The sequence below is a fragment of the Cyrtonyx montezumae genome, unplaced genomic scaffold (genome assembly GCF_038088225.1).
Source record: "Cyrtonyx montezumae isolate F1298 unplaced genomic scaffold, pur_monq_1.0 scaffold_2, whole genome shotgun sequence".
Taxonomy (NCBI): Eukaryota; Metazoa; Chordata; class Aves; order Galliformes; family Odontophoridae; genus Cyrtonyx; species Cyrtonyx montezumae.
Window position 1 is genome coordinate 67,548,988 of NW_027071936.1, and position 24,974 is coordinate 67,573,961.

Below are 24,974 nucleotides of genomic sequence, written 5' to 3' on the forward strand. Positions count from 1 at the left end.
GAAAGCTCTCGGAGCTCTCTCTCTCAAAGAGGAGAGAGCGTTGATGCCCGCGAGCTGAGACGTAGCGAGAATCAATCTATTAGCAGCAAGAAATCCCATCTGCCTTCCCAGGGCTCAAAAAAATAAAGCTGATGTGGGAGAAGGTTTGGGTTCTTTGGGTGAATTTGATGATGACGATAATTTTTTCAGCCAGTACAAATAGTGCAGTGGTGTAACAATGGGATTGCTGCTCCGTGCGTGGTGTAACGAATGGGATCGTTCCGACCGGGATGAGAAAATCAGAATTCTCATCTGTGTGCATGCACCCACGGTTCCTCCCAATTCCCTTCTGGGTGGGTGAAATGTGGGCAGAGTATTCTGTCCGTGTTTCACCCTATTCTGAAACAGGGGCAGGAACGATGGCTCTGTGAGAAAAAGGGATGGGGACGTGAGAACGTGCTCCGTAGAGAGGGAATGAAAGGCGATTTCAGAGGAATCAAAGTGACTTTGGGGATGAAATTCTCCCCCTGTACAAGTGGCACTGCTCTGGGGGGGGGGGGGGGGGGAACGACACTGCCAGGGGCAAAACCCCAAAGGTTGGGGAGAGAGAGAAAATCGCTGCTATAGGGCACAGGAGTCGGGCTTGGGGACAGGTTGCAGCTTGAACTTGGGGTTTGTTTGGGGTTTTTGGTGGTGGTGTTTGTCTGTGCTTCTCCCTTAGGAAAGGGAAGGAGAAGGAAGAGCACAGCACGCTGTTCGGCGTGGCAAAATTTGGGCTTCGGGTTTTGGATTTGCACAGGGAGAGGGGGAAGGGGGGGATGAGGAGAAGGGTTGGAAGGAGGGAGCTGGGAGTGGGATTGGGAGGGCCAAATCCCAATGGTGAGAGTGGGGCACAGTGACTGGGAGGGCCGAATCCCAGCACTGGGAGTGGGGTGGAGTGACTGGGGAGGCTGAATCCCAATTGCGAGAGTGGGGTGCAGTGATTTGGAGGACTGGATCTCAACTCTGAGAGTGGGGTGCAGTGACTGGGAGGGTTTAACCCCAGTGGTGGGAATGGGGTGCAGTGATTGGGAACGCTGAATCCCAACGCTGGGAGTTGGAGGCAGTGATTGGGAGCACCAAACTCCAATGCTGTTGCCTGCTGCCAGCCTCAGCCGTGTCCTGGGGCCGCATCCTTCCACCCGTTGCCCTCTCCTCCCCAACAACCATCACTCCCCAGTGGCCTTTTCCCACCCGTTCTGCCATCCCACGGGCTTTGGCCTTCTGCTAAGATTATCCCAATTGTGATAGAGGTGGGGAGAGGCAGAAGCTGTGCCCTGGGGACCTGCTGCTGGCTTTGGGAACGGCGTTACATCCCTTTAATTCCAGATGGGAGAACTAGGAAAGTAATAATCGTGATAATAAATAACAAAATAATAACAAATAGAAAGAATTGAGAGAATCCCACTGCTTTTTTTTTGTTGTTGTTCTCATCAGGTGGTGTTGCAGGCCCATTTCTGTCCCTCTCAATGGGACGTTTCTAATGTTTTGCATGTACCACGCTCTCACACACCACAGCTTTTGGGGTCCCAGAGCAGCACGGGTCCCTAGAGAAAGCAGAGGTCCCCCCCAACTCCCCCTGCTCTGAGTTGGGTGCTCCTATTGCTCAACCCCACAATTTGGGGCCTTTTTTATCCTCCTGGTTTTTTTTTTTGCATACGAGCTGTATGGGGTGTGCATGATGGGGGGGGAGGGGGGGGGCAGGGGCAGAAGGGAGAATTTGGGAAGAGCTTTGGGGTGGGATTTAGGGGCGTTTTGGGACGCTGTTTGGGGGCAGCGCTTTGCCAAAGAATTATGGGGGAAAACGCTTTGGGATCGCTGCGGGGGGGGGGTGGGGGGATGATGGGGGGGAGGGCGGAGATGGGAAGGGGGGGGGGATCCTGTTCGGCCGCCACCTGCGTGTCGTCGCCTGCAGTGCCACCAGCGGCCACCGGGTGGGGCGGCAGGGCAAAGAGTGAGAGCGGTGCCGGGGGGGGGGAGGAGTGGGGGGGGGAAAAAGCGGCAGCAATGCGAATCGGGGGCTCTGCTGCTCCGGGATGCACCGAGAGAGACTTGGAGGGGTGGGGGGTGAAAGCTCCCTGCGGGGTGGCACCGCGGCGTATAGGGTGTATGGGGGGGGGTGTCGTTAAATGGGAGCACGGAGGGATGAGGAGAGGGGGGGATCCCCACAATGGGATGCTGCGGTGTGTGGCGGTGGGATGTAATGGGGGGGGGGAGGTTGCGTGAGGATGGGGGAAAGGGGAGGATGCGTTTGGATGCAGGGGAAAGGAATTGTGGGGGGAGACACCCCTTCCCCCCCCCATCTGGGGTCACCCGAAGTATGGACCCGACCTCAGCTCCCCCCCGGCAGACTCAGTGTAGGGGTTGGGGGAGGTGTGTGTGGGGGGGGTGGTCCGCAGCACTCCGGGCATCAGACTGAAACCAGCTGGGGAGGCTGCGGGGGGACGCGGAGAAGGGGGGGTTGTGGTGGTGGTGGTGGGGGGGGGGAATGGCGAAGGAGAAGAGGGGGAACTCAATGAACTTTTGTTTTTCCTGTAATCCGAAGCAAATGCTTTGCAAAAGTGCCTGTAAGCAGGCAGCCCGGATACCTGCCTCTGACTTCGCCTCCATCGTTGAGGGGGAGGTGGCCGGAGGGGGGGGGGGAGGGAGCTGAATTGCTATCCCCTTTGCAAGGCAGAAGTTTGGGAACATCTCTTTAAAGTATGGGTCCCCCAATCCTGACTCCTGTGCTCCCCCTCTCCCCCAGGATTGATGGAGTGAGGGGTGGGATATTACAGCCTCCCCCCCTCCCAGTTATTGTGGAGGAAAAGAAACCTGTGGGTGCAAAGCAGTGCAAAGGGGGAGCCAGGAGAGAGGGGCAAATTGTTTTTTCTTTTTTTTTTTTGGAGGGGGGGGGAGGGGGGTGTCATTGCTGAGGATCAATAATTGAAAGATGGAATAAATGAGGGACAAATGTATGGGGGTGTCATTGCACATGGGAAGGCACTGGGGATAATTCTTGCACGGGGGATTTGTTGAGGGTTAAATACTTGGGGGGGGGTTATTGTAAGGGGAAGTCATTGAAGGGGGTAGAACGTGGGGGGGGGTTCTTGCATGGGGAAATCATTGGGGTTCCATTAGTGGGGTTAATGGGGGGAGCAGAAAGGGTTAACTGTAGCGCGGGGATCGTGGCAAAGGGAAATTGTTTAGGGGTTAAATATGGGGTGAGGGGGGGGGACATCACTGCAAAGGGGATTGAATATGGGGGGGGGGGCGATTGAAAGTGGGAGTTATTAGGGGTTAAATATCGGGGGTGGGGGATATTGCAAGGGGGGAATCAGTTGGGGTTTAAGTGTGGGGGGGACCACACTTAAGGGAGAATGGTTGTGGGGTTAATTATGGGGCGGGGGGGGGGGGGGGGACGGGAAGGGTGGGAGCCACGAAGGGGGCAGGGGTTGGAGAGAGGGAACGACGAAGGGTTAAAGGGAAAGGAATGGGGGGGGGGGGGGGGGGGGATGGTTGGGGGGGGCAAATCCTTGGGGTCAGCCGCGGGGTGGGCGCCGGGCTGAGCCGCGCCGTCTCTCCGCAGGGCCGAAGGTGCGGACGGCGGAGGAGAAAGAAGAAGAAGAAGGAGGAGGAGGAGGAGGAGGAGAAGGAGGAGGAGGATGAGGCCGAGGAGAGCGGCGTGACCGAGCGGCGGGCGGCGGGCCAAGGCTCGCACGCTCCAGCGCCGCGTCCGCCCGGCCCGCCCCCCCCCCCCTTCTCCTTTAACCCCCCCCCGCAACCCTCTGAAGTGAGAGGGTGGGTGTGCGGGGGAGCAGAGCGCTGGCGGAGGGCCCAGCCCGGCTTCCCCGCCTCTATATAAACACACATTGACTTTTTACTCAAACCCACATTGAGTGAGAGAGAGAGAGAGAGAGAGAGAGAGTGGGGGCTATGCCGAGGCGGCCCTGCCTCCCTCCCTCCCTCCCTCTTGACGGGAGTCCTGTGAAAAGTGTGGGGCGAACAAATACCCGCCGTATAGATACTACCGATATATATTTACTAGAGCTAGATTGATCTATCTATCAGCCAGAGATACCCAGCGACCCGCCTCGCTCCGTGTGTGTAGATCCATACATAGCGCTATTGAATTCTTCCATCTCTCCGGCTCTTTGCTGACTTATTTGATGATTTTTTAGCTCTTTTTTTTTTTTTCTTTTTTAAATCTCGCTCCTTTTTTTTTTCTTCTTTTTTTTTCTTCCCTTTTTTTCTCCTTTTTTCTCTTTTTTCTCCTTTTTTTCTCTTTTTTCTCCTTTTTCACTTTTTTCTCCTTTTTTTTTCTTTTTTTTCCTCCTCCGTTTTTTCTCCTTTTCTTCTCCTTCTTTTCTCTCAATTTGTCCATTTTCCTCTTTTTCCTTTTTATCCTTCTATTTTCCTGCATTTTTCCACCTTTTTCCTCCATTTTTCCTTTTTTTTCCTTTTCCCCTCTTTTCTCCTCTCCCCTTTTCTCCTTTTATTCTCCTTTCTTTTTCCTTCCTTTTCCTTCTTTTTTCCTCTCCTTTTTCCCCCTTTCTTTTTTTCTTTTTTTCCTCCTTTTTCTTCTCTTTTTCTTTTTTTTTTCATCCTCTCAGTGTGTGTGTGCGTGCCTTGAAAGCGAGCGGGAGCAGCAGAGCATCTGCACTTGGACTTTTTTTTTTTTTTTTTGGAGGGGGGGAAGTTGTTTTTTTTTTCTTTTTTCTTTTTTTTTTTCCTTTTTTAACTTCCCCCCCCCCCAACTTTTTGCACTCCTCCCGTTACCTTTGCAGAGGGTGCGGGGGCCGGGGGGGGGGGGGAAGGGTTGCTCCCCGTTTTGCTTCTTTTTTTTCCCCTCTTCCCTTTTTTTTTTTTTTTTCACCTCCATCCCTCTGTCAAGTTGACGCCGAGCAAGAGCAAACTTTTCGGAGAGGGACGGAGGAAAAACCGCTTTTCTCCTTCTTCCTTCTTTTTTTCTTTTTTATTATTTTTAACTTTTAATTCATTTTTCTTTTTTTTTTTTTTTTTCACCATTTTTTATCTCATTTTTTCCGTGCTGTTCTCCTACCAGAACCGGGGGCTCTCCCGCCCCCTCCCCCCCTTCCCCCCCGGACCCCCCAGGCAGGGTCGGCTGCGCTCTCCGCACTCTCCCTCTGCTTTTTCCCCCCCGCGCGTGTCTGTGTGTGTGTGTGCGTGCGGGTGCGAGCGCGGTGCCTGTCAAGGGGCTGTTTCTCTCCCCACCCTCCTCCTCCTCCTTCTTCCAAATATGCTTTTTGAAAGTTTTGATCTCGTCTCGGCACTGGCTACCCTCGCGGCGTGCTTGGTGTCACTGACTTTGCTGCTGGCCGTGTCCCAACAGCTGTGGCAGCTCCGCTGGGCTGCCACCCGCGACAAAACCTGCAAGCTACCAATCCCTAAAGGCTCTATGGGATTCCCTTTAATCGGAGAAACCTTCCACTGGCTCCTGCAGGTAAGGAGGATTCCCTTCCCTCCGGCTGGGACTGGATTTGTATTTATTTATTTCTCCCCCCACCCCCTTCCCCACCACGGTTCCCCAAATATTTTGTTCTCCTTGGACGCCGGGCTGCGATTGCATCATGCATGATGGTCAGGGGGTGATTGTGACCGGGGGGGGGACGACACGGAGGGACCCGGATTGGCCTGACCCCCCCCCCATAACCTCAGTGCTATAGCTCCGAGACCGGGCAGCGGTGCGGGGTTCCCCCGGTGGGGACCGCTCGGAGCCGGACAGAGGGGTGTAGAAATGCTCTTGGAGGGAAGGGCTGGGGGGGGGGTCCCCCGATCCCCTTTGGCCCTTTATATCCCTCAGGGGAAATGAGGATAATGATAAAAAAAAAAAAAGGGGGGGGGGGAAAGCCCCAACGAAGCCGCAGAGTTACGTGGGGGTGTTATTCCCGGTGTGGTGGGCTGAAAGAGGGGGGGTCCCCGGGTTGAGAGCTCCCCGTGGGGTGTACGGGGAGCGGCTCCCGGTGCCGGGGGAAACCCGCGGAGGTAATGGGGAGATTAACCCGGGATTAACCTCGCTAAGTGCCGAGCGGCGGCGGCGGGCGGAGCGGGATCCCCTCGGATCGCGGGGAGGAAGGGAGGCTGCCAAAATAACGATCGTCGGAACAAAAATAGAGAGAGGAGGAGAGGAGGTCAGGAGGTGCCCCGATGCCGGGTTGGGGGTCACCCCGCGGCTCTCAGGAGGGAACCCCCGAGGTAAACGTGTCCGAGCGTTTCCCACTCTCTCTCTCTCTCCCCCCCTCCGAGGGAATCGCAGCCTTTGGGAGAGGATGCTCCCCGCAAAAACGGAGACATTCCCATTGACGGCACCGGCACGGGACGCCCGGAACCCGTGCGGGGCGGCTCCGCAAGCGCAGCCGCGGCCGGGGAAGGGCAGAGCGGTGCGGGATGCGCGGTCCGGTTCGCCCCGCTCGGTTCTGCCCAGTCCTGGTCCGGCCCCGAGTGCGAGCCCTGAGCCCCCGCCCCTCCAGCGGCGCCGAAGGGGTTAACGGCACGCTCTCAATAGGGCTTTATTTTTTAAAGAAATTTATCAGATTTTTTACAGGGGGACCAGAAAAGGGTTCTCGCTTTTCCACAGGCTCCATCCAAACAGAGTGCAAGGGCTAAAAATACAAAAAATTTTGTATAAATTGGACTCCATTCGAAACTTCTCCCCACATAAAGGTCCTCTTTGTGCTGCCCTGGAAATGGTGTACAAATAACTCTTTATTAATGCCACAAAAAGGACTTTTTAATTATATTTACGCAGATCAAGAAACAGGGTCACCTGAAACATCTGAAAATCACAACCGCGCTTTTGTTTCAAAATAAACACGCGCGCTCGCGGAGCTGCGCCGCTCGCGGGGTCCTCCCCGCCCGGTTCGGCTTTGGGGAGGGGGGTGGGGGGTGAGAAGGGGGGACCCGGCTCGTCCCCCCCCTTCTCCATCCCCGGCTCCATCCGGCTGTTCGCCGACAAAAGCCCTGGGAGCATGTGGGAAAGTTATTAAAGGGCTGCGCGGGTCTGCAGATCGAGTTAGGCAAAGCTCAGCCTTTCGAGTAAATTGAGTCTGGGGCGAAGGGAAAAAATAAAAAATAGAATTAAAAAAAAAAAAAAGGGGAGGGGAAAAAAAGAGGGAGGAAAGGGAAAAGGGGAGGAAAAGTAAAGAGGGGGAAGGAAAAAAAGGAAATGGAAAAAGGGGGGGAAAGGGAAAGAAAAAAGGGAAAGGGAGATGGAAAAGGGAAAGAAATAGAAGAAGGGGAGGAAAATAGAAGGAAATTAAAAAATAGGGGGGGAAAGAGGAGGAAAAAGTGGTTAAAAAGTGCCCGGGGAGGCAAAGGTGGAAGCAGAAAGGGGCGGAGGGCACTGCTCCGAGCGCGGTACGATGCGGGGATGCCCACGATCCCAGTTGGGTGACCCCCAGAGCCGGTGTCCCCCTCCCCCCCACCCCAAATCCCCGTCCCAGGGTGAAAAATAAAACCCTAAAAAGACACCGAAATCCGCACGGAGGTGCTCAGGAAGCGCTGGTTTTAGAGGGAACCCCCGGTTTTAGAGGGAACCCCCCAGCGAGGGGGTGATTTTTTTTGGGGGGGGGGAGGGTTGACCCCACGCGGTCCCAGCGCCGCGTTGCCTATCCCCACGCCTTGTCCCCATCCCCACGCTTCCCTTTAGGGTTCGTGCTTCCAGTCCTCGCGACGGGAGAAGTACGGGAACGTGTTCAAGACGCACCTTTTGGGGCGGCCGCTGGTGCGGGTGACGGGAGCGGAGAACGTGCGGAAGATTCTGATGGGGGAGCACCACCTGGTGAGCACCGAGTGGCCGCGCAGCACCCGCATGCTGCTGGGACCCAACACCGTGGCCAACTCCATCGGGGACATCCACCGGCACAAGAGGAAGGTGAGGTGGACCCCCTCCCCCCCCCACCCACGCGTGACCGCGGCGGCTGAGGGAGATGGGGCTCGCGTGGGTCGCTCGCGCGGGGCTTAGGACGGGGAGGGGCGTTGCGTTCTCTCTTTCCTCTCTCCGGGCTCTTCTCGTCTCCCCGCCGACCCACGCGTGTGGGAGGTCCCGCGTGGGTTCCCCCCTCCCTCTGGGTGCGCGCTCGGAGCCTTTGAGGAATTTAAAAGGGCGATGGAAAACAAAAAAGGAGACCGGGGAGGGAGGTGGCACAGGGGGTTTCCCCTCGTTCTGCTGCTTCAGAGGGAGGAAGAGCCCTGTGTTCACTCCCCGCTCGTCACCCCGGACGCCCACCCGCGGGCGTGACACGCGTGGCGTGGGTTGGAGGCCGAGCGCCGGCTCGGAGCGCTCTTAAAAGGGCGATGCAGGGAGGGGGTGGGCCCACCGCGGAGCGGCTCCTGGGGAGCGGGGCGAGGAAACGCGGCCGCAGTATAACCGGGCTGTGCTGGGAGGTGGTGTGTGCAAAATGTATCCTCGCTGGGGGGGGTTCTCTTGGTGCTGAGCGTTGCAATGGATTTCAGGGAAACTGGGGCGCTGATAGGGGTCTGGGGGTGAAGTGTGGGGCACCGGGATGGCTGGGAGAGGTCAGTCCCTCCTGGGGGCTCACCTTGACTCCCCCCTTGTCGCTTCTAGTGTCAGGCCATAACCCACAATAGCGGGGACAGTCAGGTTTTGGGGGGCTGCGAGCCCTTGTGGATGTGGGGAATCAGCGTCAGATCGCTCCCCCCAGGCGTAAATCCCGCAGGAAAAGCCAGAGGGGATGGGACGGGGTGGTGTGGAGGCTTTCGTGTCCCTGCCTCGGTGGGTGAGACCGTTTCCCAGTTGGGTGGGGGTCGGTGGTTAATTTGGGGGTGGTGGTGATGTAGCACGGCTGTACCCAGAGCCCCGACGCTGCCATTACCCCAATGCAAACTCCTCTCCGTGCCCCAGCAGGATTTCCTATTTCGTCATATGCGTTTCTACAAAAGCCCAGCCCATTTGCTTCTCTTTTCTCCTGGGGGAGAGAGTGAAATAACAGCCACCGGTGGTCTCTGTCACATTTCTTAGCGTGAGGCTCGAGTGCTCCCACTTGGGCTGCTTCTCTTGTGTCGTACAGGAGGAGAAATCCTTCCCAATTTCTCTGTCCAAGAGAAAGGACAGTGGTGCATGGGCTGCCTCCAATACGGGATGGTGTCGATGGCAGGGAGGATGTGCAGGGGTGTGGGAGTCACTTCAGGTTCTGTACTGGAGAGCAAACCCTCCCGAGGTCTGGGGATGCTGCTGAGCAGATGTTAAGCTTTCTATTCCAGCAGCACAGGGTTGCTGTGATGGGTTCAGCTGGCTGCTTCACTTTCCTTGCAAAACGAGAGACTATTCCCATTCCTCCAGTTGGTCCCCTCTGCTTTACTGTTATCGTGGGGCTGAGCATCTGCACCCTTTCCCATGTGCCAGCCACCCCTCATCCTGGGCCAAGCTGTGCATCCAGAGATAGGACAAACCAGTTTCTAACATGAAGAAAACAGCTCACTTTGTTCCTAGTGAGATGGCAATGACCAAATTTTAATCTCTTTTCCAGGCCAGGTGCCTTCTACCAACAGAAATCAGCAGCACTTTTTAGTTCGTTAACCTTGAGGTTCTGTTGCTGCTAATTGGCTGCTAATTCAGCTCTCCCTATCCCAGCTGTAAGGAGGCAGCACCAGATATGGCATTTCAGCTTGCTGCCTCCTCCTAGGTTTTTCTCTTGGGTTCCTGCTCCGCACCTCCTTGCTGGAAGCTCAGCAAAATCTGCTGGCAGAGCCCCTCAGTAAGGATGCAAATATCAAGGGGAAATACTCAAGAGATTCAGAGCTCTACTTACACCAGTAGATGCTCCTTCATTGTTCCCTGGCCATCCAGCTGAGTACTCCTCTTGCTGGGACAGATTGCCATTGAGACAAGAAGACAAGCTCCTCAATAGGTGCTCAGGAGGAACAATGCCATATTAACCAGGTGATACTTACGGCAACTCTACTCTCCCATCCTCTGTTTATTACTTCTCCCCTGCGGGAAGCTGTCAAAGTTAAATACAAATTGGAGAAAGTTTTTCCTTTTGGGATATGGACTCTCCAAGCTTTACAGGAGCGGGGATCTCTGCCTGCACAGGGAGGTGACAGCTTGTGGGGTGGGCAGTAGGGCTCTCATGCATCGGGGCCTTTATTGCAGGTGCTGTTAGTGCTGGCTCCAGATGAAGCTGCTCGATAAGAACAGTTTATGAGCAGTAAACAAAAGCGACCCCAAACCCCTCGGCCTCCCTCCCGAGATAGATATCTGCTGGGGGGTTGTTGGAGGGGGTGGATGCCATAGGGGGGAGGATGCACATCATCCCTGATGAGGGTCGTCCTGAGCGAGGAGGCTGCTGTCCTATAGGGACCCGCAGCGGGTGGGTGGCTGGGGACAGTGCCTTGTGTTTCTCTCATCCTGCTCTCTTTTTAATGGCAGAGCCATGCCACCTCTGCTGTCTGGACCTGGGTGGGACCCTGTCCCACTGTGGCTTTTCACACTCATGAAATCCCAAGCAGTGTGGTTTGCTTTTTGGTCTAGTGTGTTTCGAGAGTGTCAATCCTTGGGTCCCAATGACCTACAGCAAGGAAAACTGTGCAATGGTAGCGTGCATTCTGGTTTTATGGGATTTAAGGCGATCCTGAGATCAGGATTTGTGGCAGCCCTGTCCACAGCAGGAGCTGGAACTTGGTGATCCTTATGGGTCCCTTCCAGTCTGGGATATTCTATGATCCTTAAGGTCCCTCCCAACCATTTGAAGATGACAGAGCTTGTTGGAAAGCTGACATTCAGCAAAGAGAGAGCTGCTCCCGTGATGCTGCCCACGAGGGAGTGTGGCATCTGAAAGCAGAAGGGAATGGGAACTGGGAATGGGCAGGATGCAGCTTTAGGCCAAGGGAAGGAGTCTCCCAGTGCCTGCAGTGCAGCAGGGCAGGGGAAGGTGGGATGCTGATGTTCCTTGGGAGCACTCAGCCTTGGCAGGAGAGTGCTGGAGTGGCTGGGCTCATGCTGTGTTCCAGCATCGTAATCCCAAAATAGGCACAGCTGGCTTAAAAAAAGGAAAAGAAAGAATAAAATAAAAGCAGTCCGTGGGCTGGGTTGACGTCCTAGACCCGGAGACTCAAGGAGGAAGCAGACAGTGGTGCAGAGAAACGGCCTGTTTTGTCTCACTGTCCAAAACTACATCATTCATTAACACACCACAATTAATGTTCTGCCTCGGAGGCATACAAGTGTTGAGCTTATTAGCACCAAGTAGAAAGGTCTGAGGCTTTAATATAGTTTGCGAGAGGATTAAGAACACAAAAGGGGCCATAAATTTACAACCAAATATAAACCAGCTGCTGTGGGCAGGGCTGGGGGGAGGGAGGTGGGGAGGGGGGGGAGGTAGAGGGGCGGAGGAAGGAGGGATGGGAGCAATGGGCTCTACTTCCCCGCTGCCAAATCCCCTCACCAGCTCTGTTAAGAGATTCTGACTATTTTTTGGCCTCGCCACCCTCCCCGGTAGGAATCGGAGCCGTCCCCTTTCCAGCCCGGCCCACCCAAATTGCACGTTGGGTCAGCTCTGTGGGCTGGGGTCCAGCTGGATCCGGCGTCCTCTCAGCACGTTGGCATCGAGCCCCTTCTCTCCATCACGGGCTGCTGCCCCGAGAGCTGTAACCCATGGGCAAAAGGCACCGGGGCCGGAGAAAAAAGGCTCTCATTGATGCTGAAGGGCTCCGGTTGGGGAAGAATTTGTCAGCTAGGCTGGCTCATTGACTTTAGACCAAATAGCGCTGTCATCTACAGCGGTGTAAATCCAGAGTCATTCCAATGGATTAAAAAAATAAGGCCAAAAAGAGAAAAAAGTGAAGTGCGGGCGCTCCTGGCTGAAATACAAACTTATTGCGTTTTCATTGCGCCTTCCACCCCAAAATACCCTACGTGCTCCGATCCCACGTTGAGGAGCTGTGCTGAGCCTGAATGTGGTGCAACCCCATGGCTCTGTCATCGCTTTGGGCTTGGTCTGGTGGCCTGTGAGATGAGATGTGATGGCCTTGAGTTGTGTCGGGAGAGGTTCATGTTGGGTATTAGGAAAATGTTCTCCCAAAGAGCGGTCAGGCACTGGCACAGCTGCCCAGGGAGCGGTGGAGTCATCATCCCTGGAGGTGCTTCAGAACTGTGGAGATGTGGCACTGGTGGACGTGGTCAGTGGGCATAGTGGGACGAGTTGGGGTTGGGCTTTGAGCTCTTTTCCAACCATAATAATTCTACACATGCTCATCCCAACATCTTGCAGAGCTGTCCTCGGGATTTCGGTGGCAGAGCTGAGATTTCCCTGCAGCTAGAGGAAGAGTTTTTCCAAGCATCTTCCCCTGTCGCTGCCATGCCAAAGCATGCTTGAAAAGCCATGTTTATTCCTTTGGGATGTCATGGGGCAGGTGCTTCCCTCTCAGCTCAATTCTTTGACGGACTGCCCACTGTTATTTTCTCTCCTTTTCTCTTCGTGTTTGATCTCCCATTTGAGGAGAGGTGACAACATATAAAGTGATTTCTGTGGTCCCCATATGCGCTGTGAGTGAATGGGCACAGACCAGGAAAGCAGCACCTGAGGGGGTGATGAGGGCTCATAGGTGCTGAAGAACCACAGCCTGTTTAGATAACTCCATAATGAGAGCCAGGCAGCCTCAATTGCTGAGCGTAACTGTTTGCATTTTGCTGCTGCTGGCGTTGGAATTATTAATATTAATTTATTTATTTTTTTGAGGTGAGAGAGATGGGATGCTGAGATAGATGTTCTTTTCTATCTGTGCATCACCAAGAGCTGCTCTTTTTGGAGGATAGGAGCTGAAAGATGTGGCTTTTCCCTCTAAATGATCCCAGGTTCCTTCCATGATGGGGCGACAGCAGGAGAATGTGGGGCAAGAGATATCCTCAAGTCCTGTGTCCAGTCAGACCTGCTTCTCACTCCTTAACATCTTAACATGGGGAGGAGAGCGATGAGGTCTTCACCCCCTGCTCCTGCGAGGTCCTTTAGAAGCAGTGTGTCAGGGGCAGCAGCCAAATTTGATGTGTATTTGGTTTTCACCAGAACAGAGTTTTTTCAAGGGCTTTCAAATCAGTTCTGTCCAAAGTACTTTGTTGAATTTTGGAACTTGTTGTGCAGATCAGGACTTGGACTCAGTGATCCCTGTGGATCCCTTCTAACCTGGGACACTCTGTGGTTCTATGATCTGATGTCCTCTCCTCTTTATGGTACCTCCACCCACAGGCACAGCCTCCACCACCTCTTGGCTGCAGTTTCCCTCTGCTCGGGTGTCTTCTCATCCCACTCCAAAAATAGGAGCGCAGTGGCAGCGAGGCAGACACCCATTACACAGTGATGGGGCTGGGACTTCCACACGTGGCCTTTGAGATCATAGATTCATTAAGGTTGGAAAAGAGCTCTGAGATGACCAACCCCAACCCTGACCACTGACCATGTCCCCGAGTGCCACATCTCCAGAGCTCTGCAATATCTCCAGGGATGGGAACTTTCTCACCTCCTTGGGCAGCCTGTGCTGCTGCCTGACCACTCTTTGGGAGAAGAAATGTTTCCTAATATCCAATCTGAGATGTAGGGAGAAAGAGTGTTCGGACGTTGCTTGGGATGCTTCCCCAACACATACTGAGCCCTGTGGGTACCAAATAGGTTGTGAAAACATCCCTGTGCCAATCATGCCCTCATTCTGCTGGGTAGCAGCTCTGAGCAGCCAGGCTGAATGAGGCATGGGTGTCGGATCCCAAATTTTCCTCCTGGGGGAGGGGAGGAATGGAAAATTCTGCTCCTCTTTGCTGTGATGGTTGTGCTTGGATGGGGAGGCTTGACCAGTGGCAAGCATCATTCCTGCTAATTTTTCTTCACCCCAACTGCTAAACAAAGCTTTTTCTAAGCTTCACTTGAATGTCCCATCCTCTTTGGTATTGTTTAAGGATGGGGATGGGGTGTTTTCCATGAGGGACTGGGGGCCACTCGCTGCCACCTCTGCAGGGGATCGCGGAGCTGAGGCACCGGGAAGGAATTTTCTGCCTTAGGAAAGCCATAAATCTTTAAATATCCTGTTTGCACTGTGAGACGGATTCGGAAGTTTCCAGCTGAGTGGTGGGGTCTCCCTGGGCAAATGTGGGTGGGTGTGAGCGTTACCCCCACAGCAAACAAATCCCCCAAGGGCGGCTTTTTGAGGTCATACCAAAGATATGCCAAAGACATGGGCTCTTCCTAGCACCTCCGGGGGATGCTGTCGACCCCTCCTTTCCCCCCCCTTTCCCCTTTTTACAGATGCTCCCCCTTAGAGCTTCTTGGCTGCTCGGGAGGAACTTTTAGCAGCGCTGCTCCTCGGTTGGGCTTCACTAGAGGGCGCAGGGATTTTAGGCTAGAAGCGCTGCGAGGTCTGTCAGGGAAAGCTGGCTGCCTTTTCCTCCTTTTTAATCAACTGGAAAGTTGCAGGGTTGAACTGGAGGTGACTGGAAGGGGATCCAGACTTATGTCTGGCTGGGGAAGGATCCGCTGACATCTGGGATTAGGCGGCGTGGAGCGCAGCGACGCCAGGTTTGCAGCCGGACGGGGCTGGAGCAACCCCATAGCAAAAGGACAGCTGGAAAAAAAAGAGCAAAAAAGAAAAAGACCCAAACCCACCAATTCTAAATGCTCGCTATTTTCAGGCTGCTGACCTCGGTGGGGGCTCGTTTTCTCTCCCCGAGAGTTTCCTCCTCTGCCATCGTTCCTAGGGATGGTTTGGCACAATGGGATCGGAGGTGTTTCTGGGACTGCTGTGCTTTTTGTGGGGTGCAGGTGGTGCTTTGCTGGGAGAGATGCTGGGCAGGGATGGGGAAGGATGAGGTTGCGCCAGATTGAGAGTAGCATTTCTCTCACCTCATTGCACGTACCGTGTCAGCTCTGCCTGAGTGTCGCTGCTCCTTCCAGGCTTAAAAATAGCTCTGCAAGTGCACAGGGGCACTGAAGTGCAGAGGAGCACCAAAAGCAGTAGCTGAACCCTCTTTGTGGCCATTCCATGGTTGGTTCATTCAGCCATCCCCATGGTTCATTCATTTCCCAGCTCCATTCATTCATTCCTTCACAGACAACTGGGAACGGCTGTCTGTCTGCAGGCACATCTGTCTGACTGCCCTCTTGCATCTTCTTTTACCTCTTGCTCCTTCTCCCTCCTTCCCAGCCCTTCTCCCACACGCTCACCTCTAGCGCTGCCCCTCCGCGTGGGGTGTGATGAGTTCTACCCAGGTCTCAGCCCAGGCAGCGCGTTATGAAGCAGCGATTGTCAATCCTCCCGCCCACCCCGCGAGGGGACAGAGGTGTTATTTCACCAAACAGCCTCCCAGCTGAACGCCGTGCTTGAGCAACGAGGGGTCGCCGCCAGGAAAATGTTACCTTTCCCTTTGAGTGCTGACTGCGGAGGAAATTCTCACATTTACAGCTTCGGCGCTCATGGAAAGAAGGGGGCAGCTTTGGCTTCCCTCTTTTTCTCTTTGCTCTGATAACTTTGCAGCCCCCCCAGGAACCGGCCACCGGTGGAGGCTCGCGGCTCGCTCCTGGGGAGCTTGCTTTCATTTGATTTTTTTTTTTTACCCGGAGGCCTGGCATGCGGCGGTGCGTGCGTGCAAGCCGCCGTGTGTGGAGGTTAATAAAAAATAAACAAACAGCACTTTTTCCTCCGGTGCACTCTGGGAGGGATGCGGCGGGGATGCCGAATGAAAGCGCGTGCTGTGGGCTGCGCTGGGGGGGGGGGACATTCCTGGCATTTCTCAGCTCCTCGCGCAACACGCGGGCTCGGGCCCAAATTGGAGGAAGGAGCCGTTAGCATGGGGGCCTGGGGAGGCCTGGTCCCGCGCTGTGTTTACTCGCAGAGCTTAAATTAATAGTGTCTGCTGACATCAGTTTTTAGCCCGGCTTCCCAAGGAAATGAGCCGTGTGCGATCGCAGCCTCTGCGTGCGTGCGTGCGTGCTTCTTCTCCTCGATAGCTCTGCCTAAGTTCAGCCGGGTTTTGCAGAGGTCCTAAAGGCCTTGAAAGAATCCCTTGGCTTCAGTTTTGTGTGTGTGTGTTTTAAAAAGTTGTTGTTAGGAGAAGCTGTGGGTGCCCGCTCACACCTGGAGGTGCTCAAGGCCAGGTTGGATGGGCCCTGGGTAACCTGAGTTAGTGGGGGGCAACCAGCCCAAGGCAAGTGGTTAGAACTGGATCGTCTTTAAGGTCTCGTCCAACCCAACCAGTCTATGATTCTGTGAAAACCTTTGTGTGTTTTTGTGCACAGCTCAACAATTAGAAGCGAAAGAATCCCTATGGAAGAGCTCCATTCATAGCATCCAGCTCATGGGATGGATGGAGCTAGGAACTGGGACACCTGGAGCTATAGGGAAGTGCTCCTTCCATCGTGCTGCATGTAAGGTGCACTATTTCCTCCCATCCCCAGCTCACTGCTGGAGAAGGATTGCAGGGCACCGTGTCATTGCTGATTATGGGGACCAGCCTAGAGAGGATTGCCAGCAGTGGATCCCCATCAGCCCTTTCAGGGATTTAATTTAGTAGCTGGGTAGGGATACTGATAGGAGGATGGTTGGACTAGATGATCTTGTAGGTCCTTTCCAACCTTATGAACTTATGAACCTCTGCTCGCTCTTCTGCAGGTTTTCTCCAAGATCTTCAGCCACGAGGCTCTGGAGAGCTATCTCCCCAAGATCCAGCTGGTGATCAAAGACACCCTGCGGGCTTGGAGCAGCAACCCCGAGCCCATCAACGTCTACCATGAGACCCAGAAGCTCACCTTCCGCATGGCCATCCGTGTCCTGCTGGGCTTCCGCATCCCCGATGAGGAGCTCAACCGCCTCTTTGAGGTCTACCAGCAATTCGTGGAGAACGTCTTCTCCTTGCCCGTGGACCTGCCCTTCAGTGGCTACAGGAGGGTAAGGGCTTTGGGCTGAGCCCTCTACCACCCGACGACATCAGTGTGGGATTAGTGGGGCTATGGGTAATCCCACCTCTATGTATACCTGGTGGGGATGACTCTCGCCATCTGATGACTTTCGGGCTGCTGTTTTGGTTGAGCAGAGAGGGAGATGTGTTTGTAGGTTCTTTAGAGCACTGGATGCTCTATGGCTCAACGTAGTGGGGAATGCAGTTGGGATTTTCTCAGGTTTATTGGATTAGTTACCTCATAACAGCACTTGGTTAATTTTCTTTGTCTGTGGGAGCTTTCTCCTATCAGTGCATTGCCACCAAACTGGAAAATGCATTGACAGAAGATCCGTTCAGTTTCTATTTTTCCTTGGGAGTATTGGTAACAGTAAATTGATTTTCTTTAATCTATTTTTGTTGTTGTTGTTGACTATCACCACCTGTTATTGTTATTTGACCTTGTGAACGAGCCAAGTTGTTGGCAGCCCCAAAAGGTTGGGTTTGCTTTAAGGAGACCAAGCACTAAAACTGTTTGGGAAGCCTGTTCTGCTTCCAGGAAGAAGATCTTCTTGGATGAATTAGCCTTCCTTAGAGAGACAGTTTTCTCAGGGACTTCTTATATCCCAGGGAAAGAAGGAGGGCTGTGAACTGCTGCTGCACTGGGGCTCCTTCATCACAGCTGCCATTTGCACAGAGGTGCAGATTACCCACGACTGTAATCTCGTATGCTTGGGGCCTGCTCCTCCAGGCTGGGGAATGACTCCAGCATTTTTATACTCCTGTCTGAGCACCTACAACAGCAGCCCGATACCATAGCCACATCCTGCTGAGCACATCTTCATCTCTTCATACAGGGTGGGGGTGGCAGGGATGGTGTTGAGCCCTACGGGGTCTGACAATTCCTGCTCCACAGGGCATCCGGGCACGTGAAACACTGCAGAAAGGACTGGAGAAAGCCATCCAGGAGAAACTGCAGAACACCCAGGGTAAGGACTACGCCGACGCACTGGACATCCTGATAGAGAGCGGCAAGGAACACGGCAAGGAGCTCACCATGCAGGAGCTGAAGGTAAAGGTCTTCCCGTGGCTACTTTGTCCTTGCTGTGCTCAGTGCAGAGGCTGCCCAAATAGCAAAGCTGGTGCACGGTGGATTTTTGGGGGGCAGAGCTAGGATGGGTTTTCAGAACTGGGGATCCCAGTGTGTTGGTGGAGCTGCAGGTGGATCCCACCCTGGTGGAGCATGGTGCCAATGAGCCAGTTGCTTTCCTGCAGTCTGTATTTATCTGTGGATTGTGCTCATCCCTTCCTAAAAAGCATTGCCAGCGAATACCAAAAAAATCATATGAGCTTGCTGTAATTTCCAGCCACTTTCTCCTCTTTCAGCTTAAAACCGTTCCCTTTATCCTATCAGTATTGGATAGAGTAAAAAGTCATTGTCCCTCCTGTTTATAAGCTCCCTTCAAGTACTGGAAGGCTGCAGTGAGGTCACCCGAGTGCCTTCTCTTCTTCCAGTGCTTGGTCAGGCACAGACTGACCATGGATTTGTGGGGTCACGGTCCCTGGGGGTGTTCAAGAACAGTGGAGATGTGGCAACTGGGGAGACACGGTCAGTGGGCATGGTAGGCATGCGTTGGGCTTAGGCTTGGTGATCTTAGAGATCTTTTCCAGCCTCAGTGATTCTATGATTCTCCAGGCTAAATACCCCCTGCTCTCAACCTGTTCCCGTAGTAGAAATGCTCCAGCCTTTGTGCATCCCTGTGGCCTCCCACAAACATCCACTGCCCCACGGGATGCAGGGGCTGCAGAATGACCTGTGGCAGACTGCTACAGCCCACGTGCCAATCCCATCATACCATGCCTGTGTGTCCGTATGTCCTTCCAGCCTCACCCATTTTCTCTGTCACCTCTCAGGACGGCACCCTGGAGCTCATCTTCGCTGCCTACGCCACCACGGCCAGCGCCAGCACCTCTCTCATCATGCAGCTGCTCAAACACCCACGGGTGCTGGAGAAGCTGCGAGAGGAGCTGCGCAGCAAAGGCATCCTGCACAACGGCTGCATCTGCGAGGGCTCCTTACGCCTTGACAACATCAGCAGCCTCCACTACCTGGACTGTGTCATCAAAGAGGTGCTTCGCCTCTTTACCCCCATCTCCGGAGGGTACCGGACGGTGCTGCAGACCTTCGAGCTGGATGTGAGTACTGCCATGGCTGCTGGGTGTTCTGTGTCTTTTGCAAAGCGTGCTTGAAGCTGCTTTGGAGCAGAGGTGGGAAGGATAAATCGGGTTCTGCTGGTAGCAGTGGGTGGAATTGCTGCAGATTCAGAACATGGACAGGGGGTAGATGCACGTGGGATGTCAAAGAGGGGACAGTCACGGTGCTTCCAAGGGAATAGGATGGTTCAGTCTGGAGAAAGGAGTCTCAGGGGAGACCTTATGGCTCTCTACAGCTGTCTGAAAGGTGGAGTTGGCTTCTGCTCCCAGATAACAGTGATAGGACGAGAGGTGATGGCTTCAAATTGCACCAGGATATTAGAAATTTCTTCTCTGAAGGAGTGGTCAGGCACTGGCACAGGCTGCCCATAGAGAGGTGGGGTCACCATCCCTGGGAGTGTTCCAGAACCATGGAGATGTGGAACTGAGGGATGTGGTCAGTGTGCATGGTGGGGATGAGCTGGGCTTGGGCTTGATGATTTTAGAGGTGTTTTCCAACCTTAATGATTTCATGATTCTAAAGCTGTCCTCCTGCTCCCTCTCCCCCGTGCAGCGCTGTTGACCTCTCTGTTCTTCTCTCCCCTTCTCCCCTCCCCTCCACAGGGTTTCCAGATCCCCAAGGGCTGGAGCGTGATGTACAGCATCCGGGACACCCATGACACTGCTCCTGTCTTCAAGGATGTGGATGTCTTCGACCCCGACCGCTTCGGGCAGGGCCGCAGCGAGGACAAAGAGGGCAGGTTCCACTACCTCCCCTTCGGAGGGGGTGTACGGACCTGTCTGGGCAAACACTTGGCCAAGCTCTTCCTCAAGGCCCTGGCCATCGAGCTGGCCAGCACCAGCCGTTTCGAGCTGGCCACCAGGACTTTCCCCAAAATCACCTTGGTGCCCGTGGTCCACCCAGTCGACGGACTCAAGGTTAAATTCTTCGGACTGGATTCCAACCAGAACGAGATCCTGACGGGGACGGACGTCATGTTGGGGGCCACCGTGTAGAGCCCACCAGGGACGGGCGGCTGGGGATGGAGGGGTGGGGTGGGGACAGGGGGATGAACAGGAGGGGAGAGGAATGAGGAGCTTCTCCACAACGCTCGCTTGGCAGAGCCTCCAGGTCGGGACTGTTTCCTCCACCGGCAAAGCTGCCAAAATCCTTCTGCTCTGGGCATGGAGGAGCTTGGGGCAGCATCGTGCCTCTCGCTTCCTTCGGAAAGAGGAAGAGTTGCGAATCCCGAGTAGAACTGGGACTGTCTGACCATACACAGTATCTAAATATTATAAATATATATATATAAATATCTATAAAACACTTCTGCTGCCAGGAGGAGTGCTGTGAAGCCCCGACGGTGGGAAAGGCTTTGGGAACCGGTTGGCAGCCAGCGGTCTGGTGGCCCGGCGCGGCCCTCGGGTGGCCGCCGAGCTTGTTTTTAACAGTGTTAAATTAGCTGGTGATAACAGTGTTTTATTTTTGTTGTTGTTGCTGTTCGTTTGTTTGGTTGTGTTGTTTTTTGTTGTTGTTGTTATTTCGGGGCTCTGGGGGCTGCCCTGGGTGAAGGGGAGACGAGCGATGCCCATTCCCATCCCACCTCCCGGGCAGGTTTGGGGGAGTGCTGTCATTTTGCCTCTGCCACGGGACCAAAAACCCCTTTGGTGCCTCGTGTGGGGCTGAGCCATCTCTCCAAAGCTTGGGATGAGGGCGTTTTGGCCTTTTGCAAAATGCATCTTGCATACAGGGTGGGGGGGAGCTCCATTTTTTATTTTTATTTTTTTTTCTCCTTGAGTTTCCTGCTGCTGCTACACATCCTGTGTGCACCGCTCCCCCCACCCCCTCGCCGGCCCCCTCCCCACACAGAGGTATCCATTCAGGGGCAATTTGGTGCCTTTGCTTTCCCTCAGGGTGCAGGCACTGGCGCATGGCTCCGTGATCTGCCACGGCTCTGTGAGCACCGAGCTGCTCAGTTTGGGTGCACCCTCTTCCACGGGAGGCATTTTTGCATTAAAGGTGATCTCTATTAAATAAGCCAACGTCCACATCGTTTGTCTCGTGTCTGGGTTTTGGTTGGCAATGGGAGAGCTCTGCAGGAAGGAGAGAGAGGCTGTGCCTAACACATATGCGGCACTAGGCATCGTGAGATTCGTTTCTTGGGTGGGTTTATTTGGTTTGATTTGATTTTTTGTTGGTTTTTTTTTTGGCATGAGAAAGGCTTCCATGTGGCACGTGAGACAGGCGGGTTGTGTTGAAAACAGAAGTGGCCTCACATGCAGGTGCAGAGCAAAGGCAACCTGAGCGCTCTGGCTGGTGTTTGGTTCAACCTGAGCATCAGGCTGGGAGATCTCACTGGGATTCGTTGGCACTTCATCCCAGGGAAACTCCATGCAGCCCTGCTCTCTTCTGTCTCCAAACCTGGAAGATGAGGTAAGGATGAGGACCATGGGGTGGTGGGGAAAGATCTCGTGTTGGGGTGGGCAGCTTGGCTTTTTTGCTTTAAAGGTGTCCAGATAAGTCGGAGGGGCTGAAATGGGAAGGATGAGGGGGGCAGATGTTGCTTACCAGGTTGCTTTGCAGGTTGTGCTCTTGACGAGTGGGTGCCTCGTTGGAAGGTCAAAGGACGTGTGGGTGAGCGATGGTGATGGCTGCCTCTGCCATTGTCATCTGTTGGGGTGAGGAGCAGGGAGGCAGAGTTTTAGCTGGGGGAAGCACTAGAGGTTGGGTCAGCCAAGCTGCCAGAAACCCCCAGGAGCACCCCAACAGATGGTCTCCACTCACACCAGGGAGCACAACTTGATTTTCAGGTGTATTTCCACCAAAATAATGCTCCAAGTCCTCTAAAGGATGGCACTGAGATCTGGGTCTTGCCTTCTGGCCTGTAAGCAATGTGCCAAACCCAAGAGGGAGGTCTCAGTGCTGTGTGCTACATGAGCACTGCGTACCTGGAATGATGATGGATCAGACAGTTTGATGACCTGGGAGCTCCAAGGGAAACGCCATCAGCTCAGGCACTGGTGAGACTTCAGGCATTGTCCCTGAAGGAGAGAAAACATTTCCAGAGATAAAAAAGGACCTAATCCCAATGAGAATCCCAACAGGAAGCAAAGGAGAACATAAACTCCCAGAGGGAATGGGTGAGTCTCCTGTGGGCAAGTGTGTGGGGAAAGGTTTGTGTCATGCCAGGATCGTTGTCCATGGTCTTGGCTGATGCTAAACACATGTAGGGCACTGGGACGGGGCAGGAGGTAGAGGATGCAGGATGAAAACACACCAGGAACCCACAGCCAGGAGCCATTCCCAGCTGAGACCTACTGGGTGGGAAAACTGGGAGAGAGGGGAGGTGAAAAAAATGGAGAGCTGAAGGGGGGATGCCCAACAGGGTCCAGAGGTTCTGCCTAAAGCTCTGCAGTGGCTTCATGCTGCACTCCCGTGGGTTTGATCTCTGGGGTGAATTTTGGAAAGAATTTGGTGAAGGGCAGCCAGTGGAGGGTTTGGTTCAATTGTGATTTTAACGTCCAATGTCATTACAAAGTGAAAAACCAAACACACTTTCGAATGAGTGGTTGACTGGAGAGTGGTAACGTCAGATGCATACATCCATCATATATATATGCTTACACCATGTGTATATGTAATGTGTGTGTGTGTGTATTTAACCTAGGCATCACTAAGTCAGGCTTTTGTTTTACCATTCCTAACTAATATAACTTGACTAAAAAGAAGTTGCTGCAGTGGGTTTGCAGAATAAAGCACTTTGAATCTCAGAATTGTGTTGTTTGTTTTTGTTTTTCTTAGCACAGTCCAATTCGCTATAATATTATTTTATACACAGTTATTATTATTTTTGGTCTGTCTTTATAAACTATTCTAAGTACTATTTTTGTTATAATTCAAAATAGATATTTAGTATAAAGTTTTTGCTGTTAAATATTTGTTATTTAGTAAAATATGATTTTTTTCCCCCTCTTTATTGTAAACATTGTCTGGAAAAATATTAATATGTTTTATTACAGTTGTTTTTTTAATATTAAAAAAAAGAAAAAAGAAAAAAGCACTTGTGGGGTTTTTCGTTATGAAATTGGTGCCGTGTGAACATGTGTTTCAGTCATGTGGTTTTTAATATGTATATAATATCACGTGTTGCATATTAAAATGAATGTTGTGTATTTTGTGACCTTAAAAAAATAAAATAAAAAAAAATTAATAATCCATGTGGCTATTTTATAGACTTCCACAACCAAGAGTCGAATCTCCCAGTCTTTTGTTTCAGCTCTGTCCACATCTCCTCTCACAGGACTTGTGGCTGGCTTTGGGTACCAAGGTGACATCATGTCCTGGGACTAGTGCACCCCATAAATGTTTTTTGTTTTGCACCAATCTGGAGTCAGATCAGTCTCCATGGCATGAATTTCAAACGGGAAATTCCCCTCGATGTAAGATAAACTTCTTTTTTATAGGGTTGAGGACATATTCTGAACCAAGTTGCCCAGAGATGTGAAGTCTACATCCCTGGAGATGCTCAGAGACCAACAGGACTCGATCTGAGCACCCAGGTGCCCCTCCTCCGAGGTCCTGAAGGTTTGGTGAGCTCCATGACACCCAATTTCTGCCCAAAGCTTCTGCTGTTTTGAAGCTGTGAGAAACACAGGCTGGGCAAAACCAAGCAAGAGAGAAGCCTACCTGTGGCACTGAGTGATATGGCTTGATGGTGGTGATGGGATGATGGTTGGACTTGACGTGTTCCAAGAAACATTTAGTTGTTGCACTAAGAGACGTGGCTTAGTGGGGAAATATTGGTGGTAGGTGGACGGTTGGATTGGATGATCTCGGAGGCCTTTTCCAACCTTGGTGATTCTATTCAGATCAATTCAGGTTGGATATTAGGAAGAATCTCTTCTCAGAAAGAGTGGTCAGGCACTGGCACAGCTGCCCAGAGAGTGATGGTGTCACCATCCCTGGAGGTGTTTCAGAGCTGTGGAGATGTGGCTCTGAGGGACATGGTCAGTGGGCACGGTGGGATGGATTGAGGAGAGATCTTTTCCAGGCTAATGACTCCATGATTTAGCAGGCACGGTGGTAACAGGTTGATGGCTGGCCTTGATGGTCTCAGAGGTCTTTTCCAACCTGAATGCTTCCATTGTCTGCTCTCGGAACCAGCTCTTCAGCAAACCTAGCATCTCCTGGTTTAGCAATTCTGGTTGGTGGCACCCAGTGCTCTGCATAAGGTGTGAAACCTACAGCTCGTGGTGGGAGTGGAAGCTGCATCTGTCCCGGGGTGGAGATGGGACAAGCTGGGAACGCTTAGCGAGTCGTTAAGTGATTATTAAAGCAATTAGCTTCTGTATGGGTCGTCTTCTTCCTAAAAGGCGACTGAGAGCAGGAGGAATTAATGAATCCTCGGCAGCTGGCTGCAAAACGTGACTGTGCGGCTCCATCCCGTGCCCCTTTATTGCACCCAGAGGCTGCGAGGCTCCGTTCCTGCTCGTTCCTCCCTCCTGGTCTTGCTGTGTCTCTGCTCATCCTGTCCCCCATCTGCCCCCACCCATGAGCAGAGTGGGTCAACGTTGTCTTCTCCGTTCCCTTCCTACCCCACGAGGCAGTTACAATACCCGTCTGCCACCTTTTTAATAGCAGGGAAGGTCATTTCCTTCGATCCTTTTCGTTTTGGGATTTCTACCGCAGTTCCCCCTTAGCTTCTATTTATTTACTCGATTCTTTATTATTATAGACATTTTTGAATTTATTTTATTTATGGCGCTTGTAACTTCAGCTGAGCTCTCAGAAAGTTACCTTTTAAAGCCTGTGTTTGAGCGTGGAAAAGGTGTGTGAACGTATATATATACATATGTGATGCTTTATGATCCCTCGACCTTTTTTTTTTCC

At 53.0% G+C, this 24,974-nt stretch overlaps 2 protein-coding genes across 2 annotated transcripts in view; both read left to right on the top strand.

The window, feature by feature from the left end:
• SFXN5 (sideroflexin 5) overlaps positions 1–14,096 on the top strand; it is a 377,058-nt gene extending 362,962 nt beyond the window's left edge. Inside the window, exon 15 of the mRNA XM_065736015.1 lies at positions 14,084–14,096. The gene's annotated coding sequence lies outside the window, so the exon portion shown is untranslated. The remainder of the gene's footprint in view (positions 1–14,083) is intronic.
• Positions 5,176–23,268, top strand: LOC136048362 (cytochrome P450 26B1). Its single transcript, XM_065736013.1, has 6 exons — positions 5,176–5,461; positions 7,667–7,891; positions 16,627–16,902; positions 17,808–17,963; positions 18,806–19,087; positions 19,709–23,268. The coding sequence occupies exons 1-6, from the start codon at positions 5,258–5,260 to the stop codon at positions 20,099–20,101; spliced, it is 1,536 nt and encodes a 511-aa protein (XP_065592085.1). The 5' UTR covers positions 5,176–5,257; the 3' UTR covers positions 20,102–23,268.
• Positions 23,269–24,974: the final 1,706 nt, after the last annotated feature.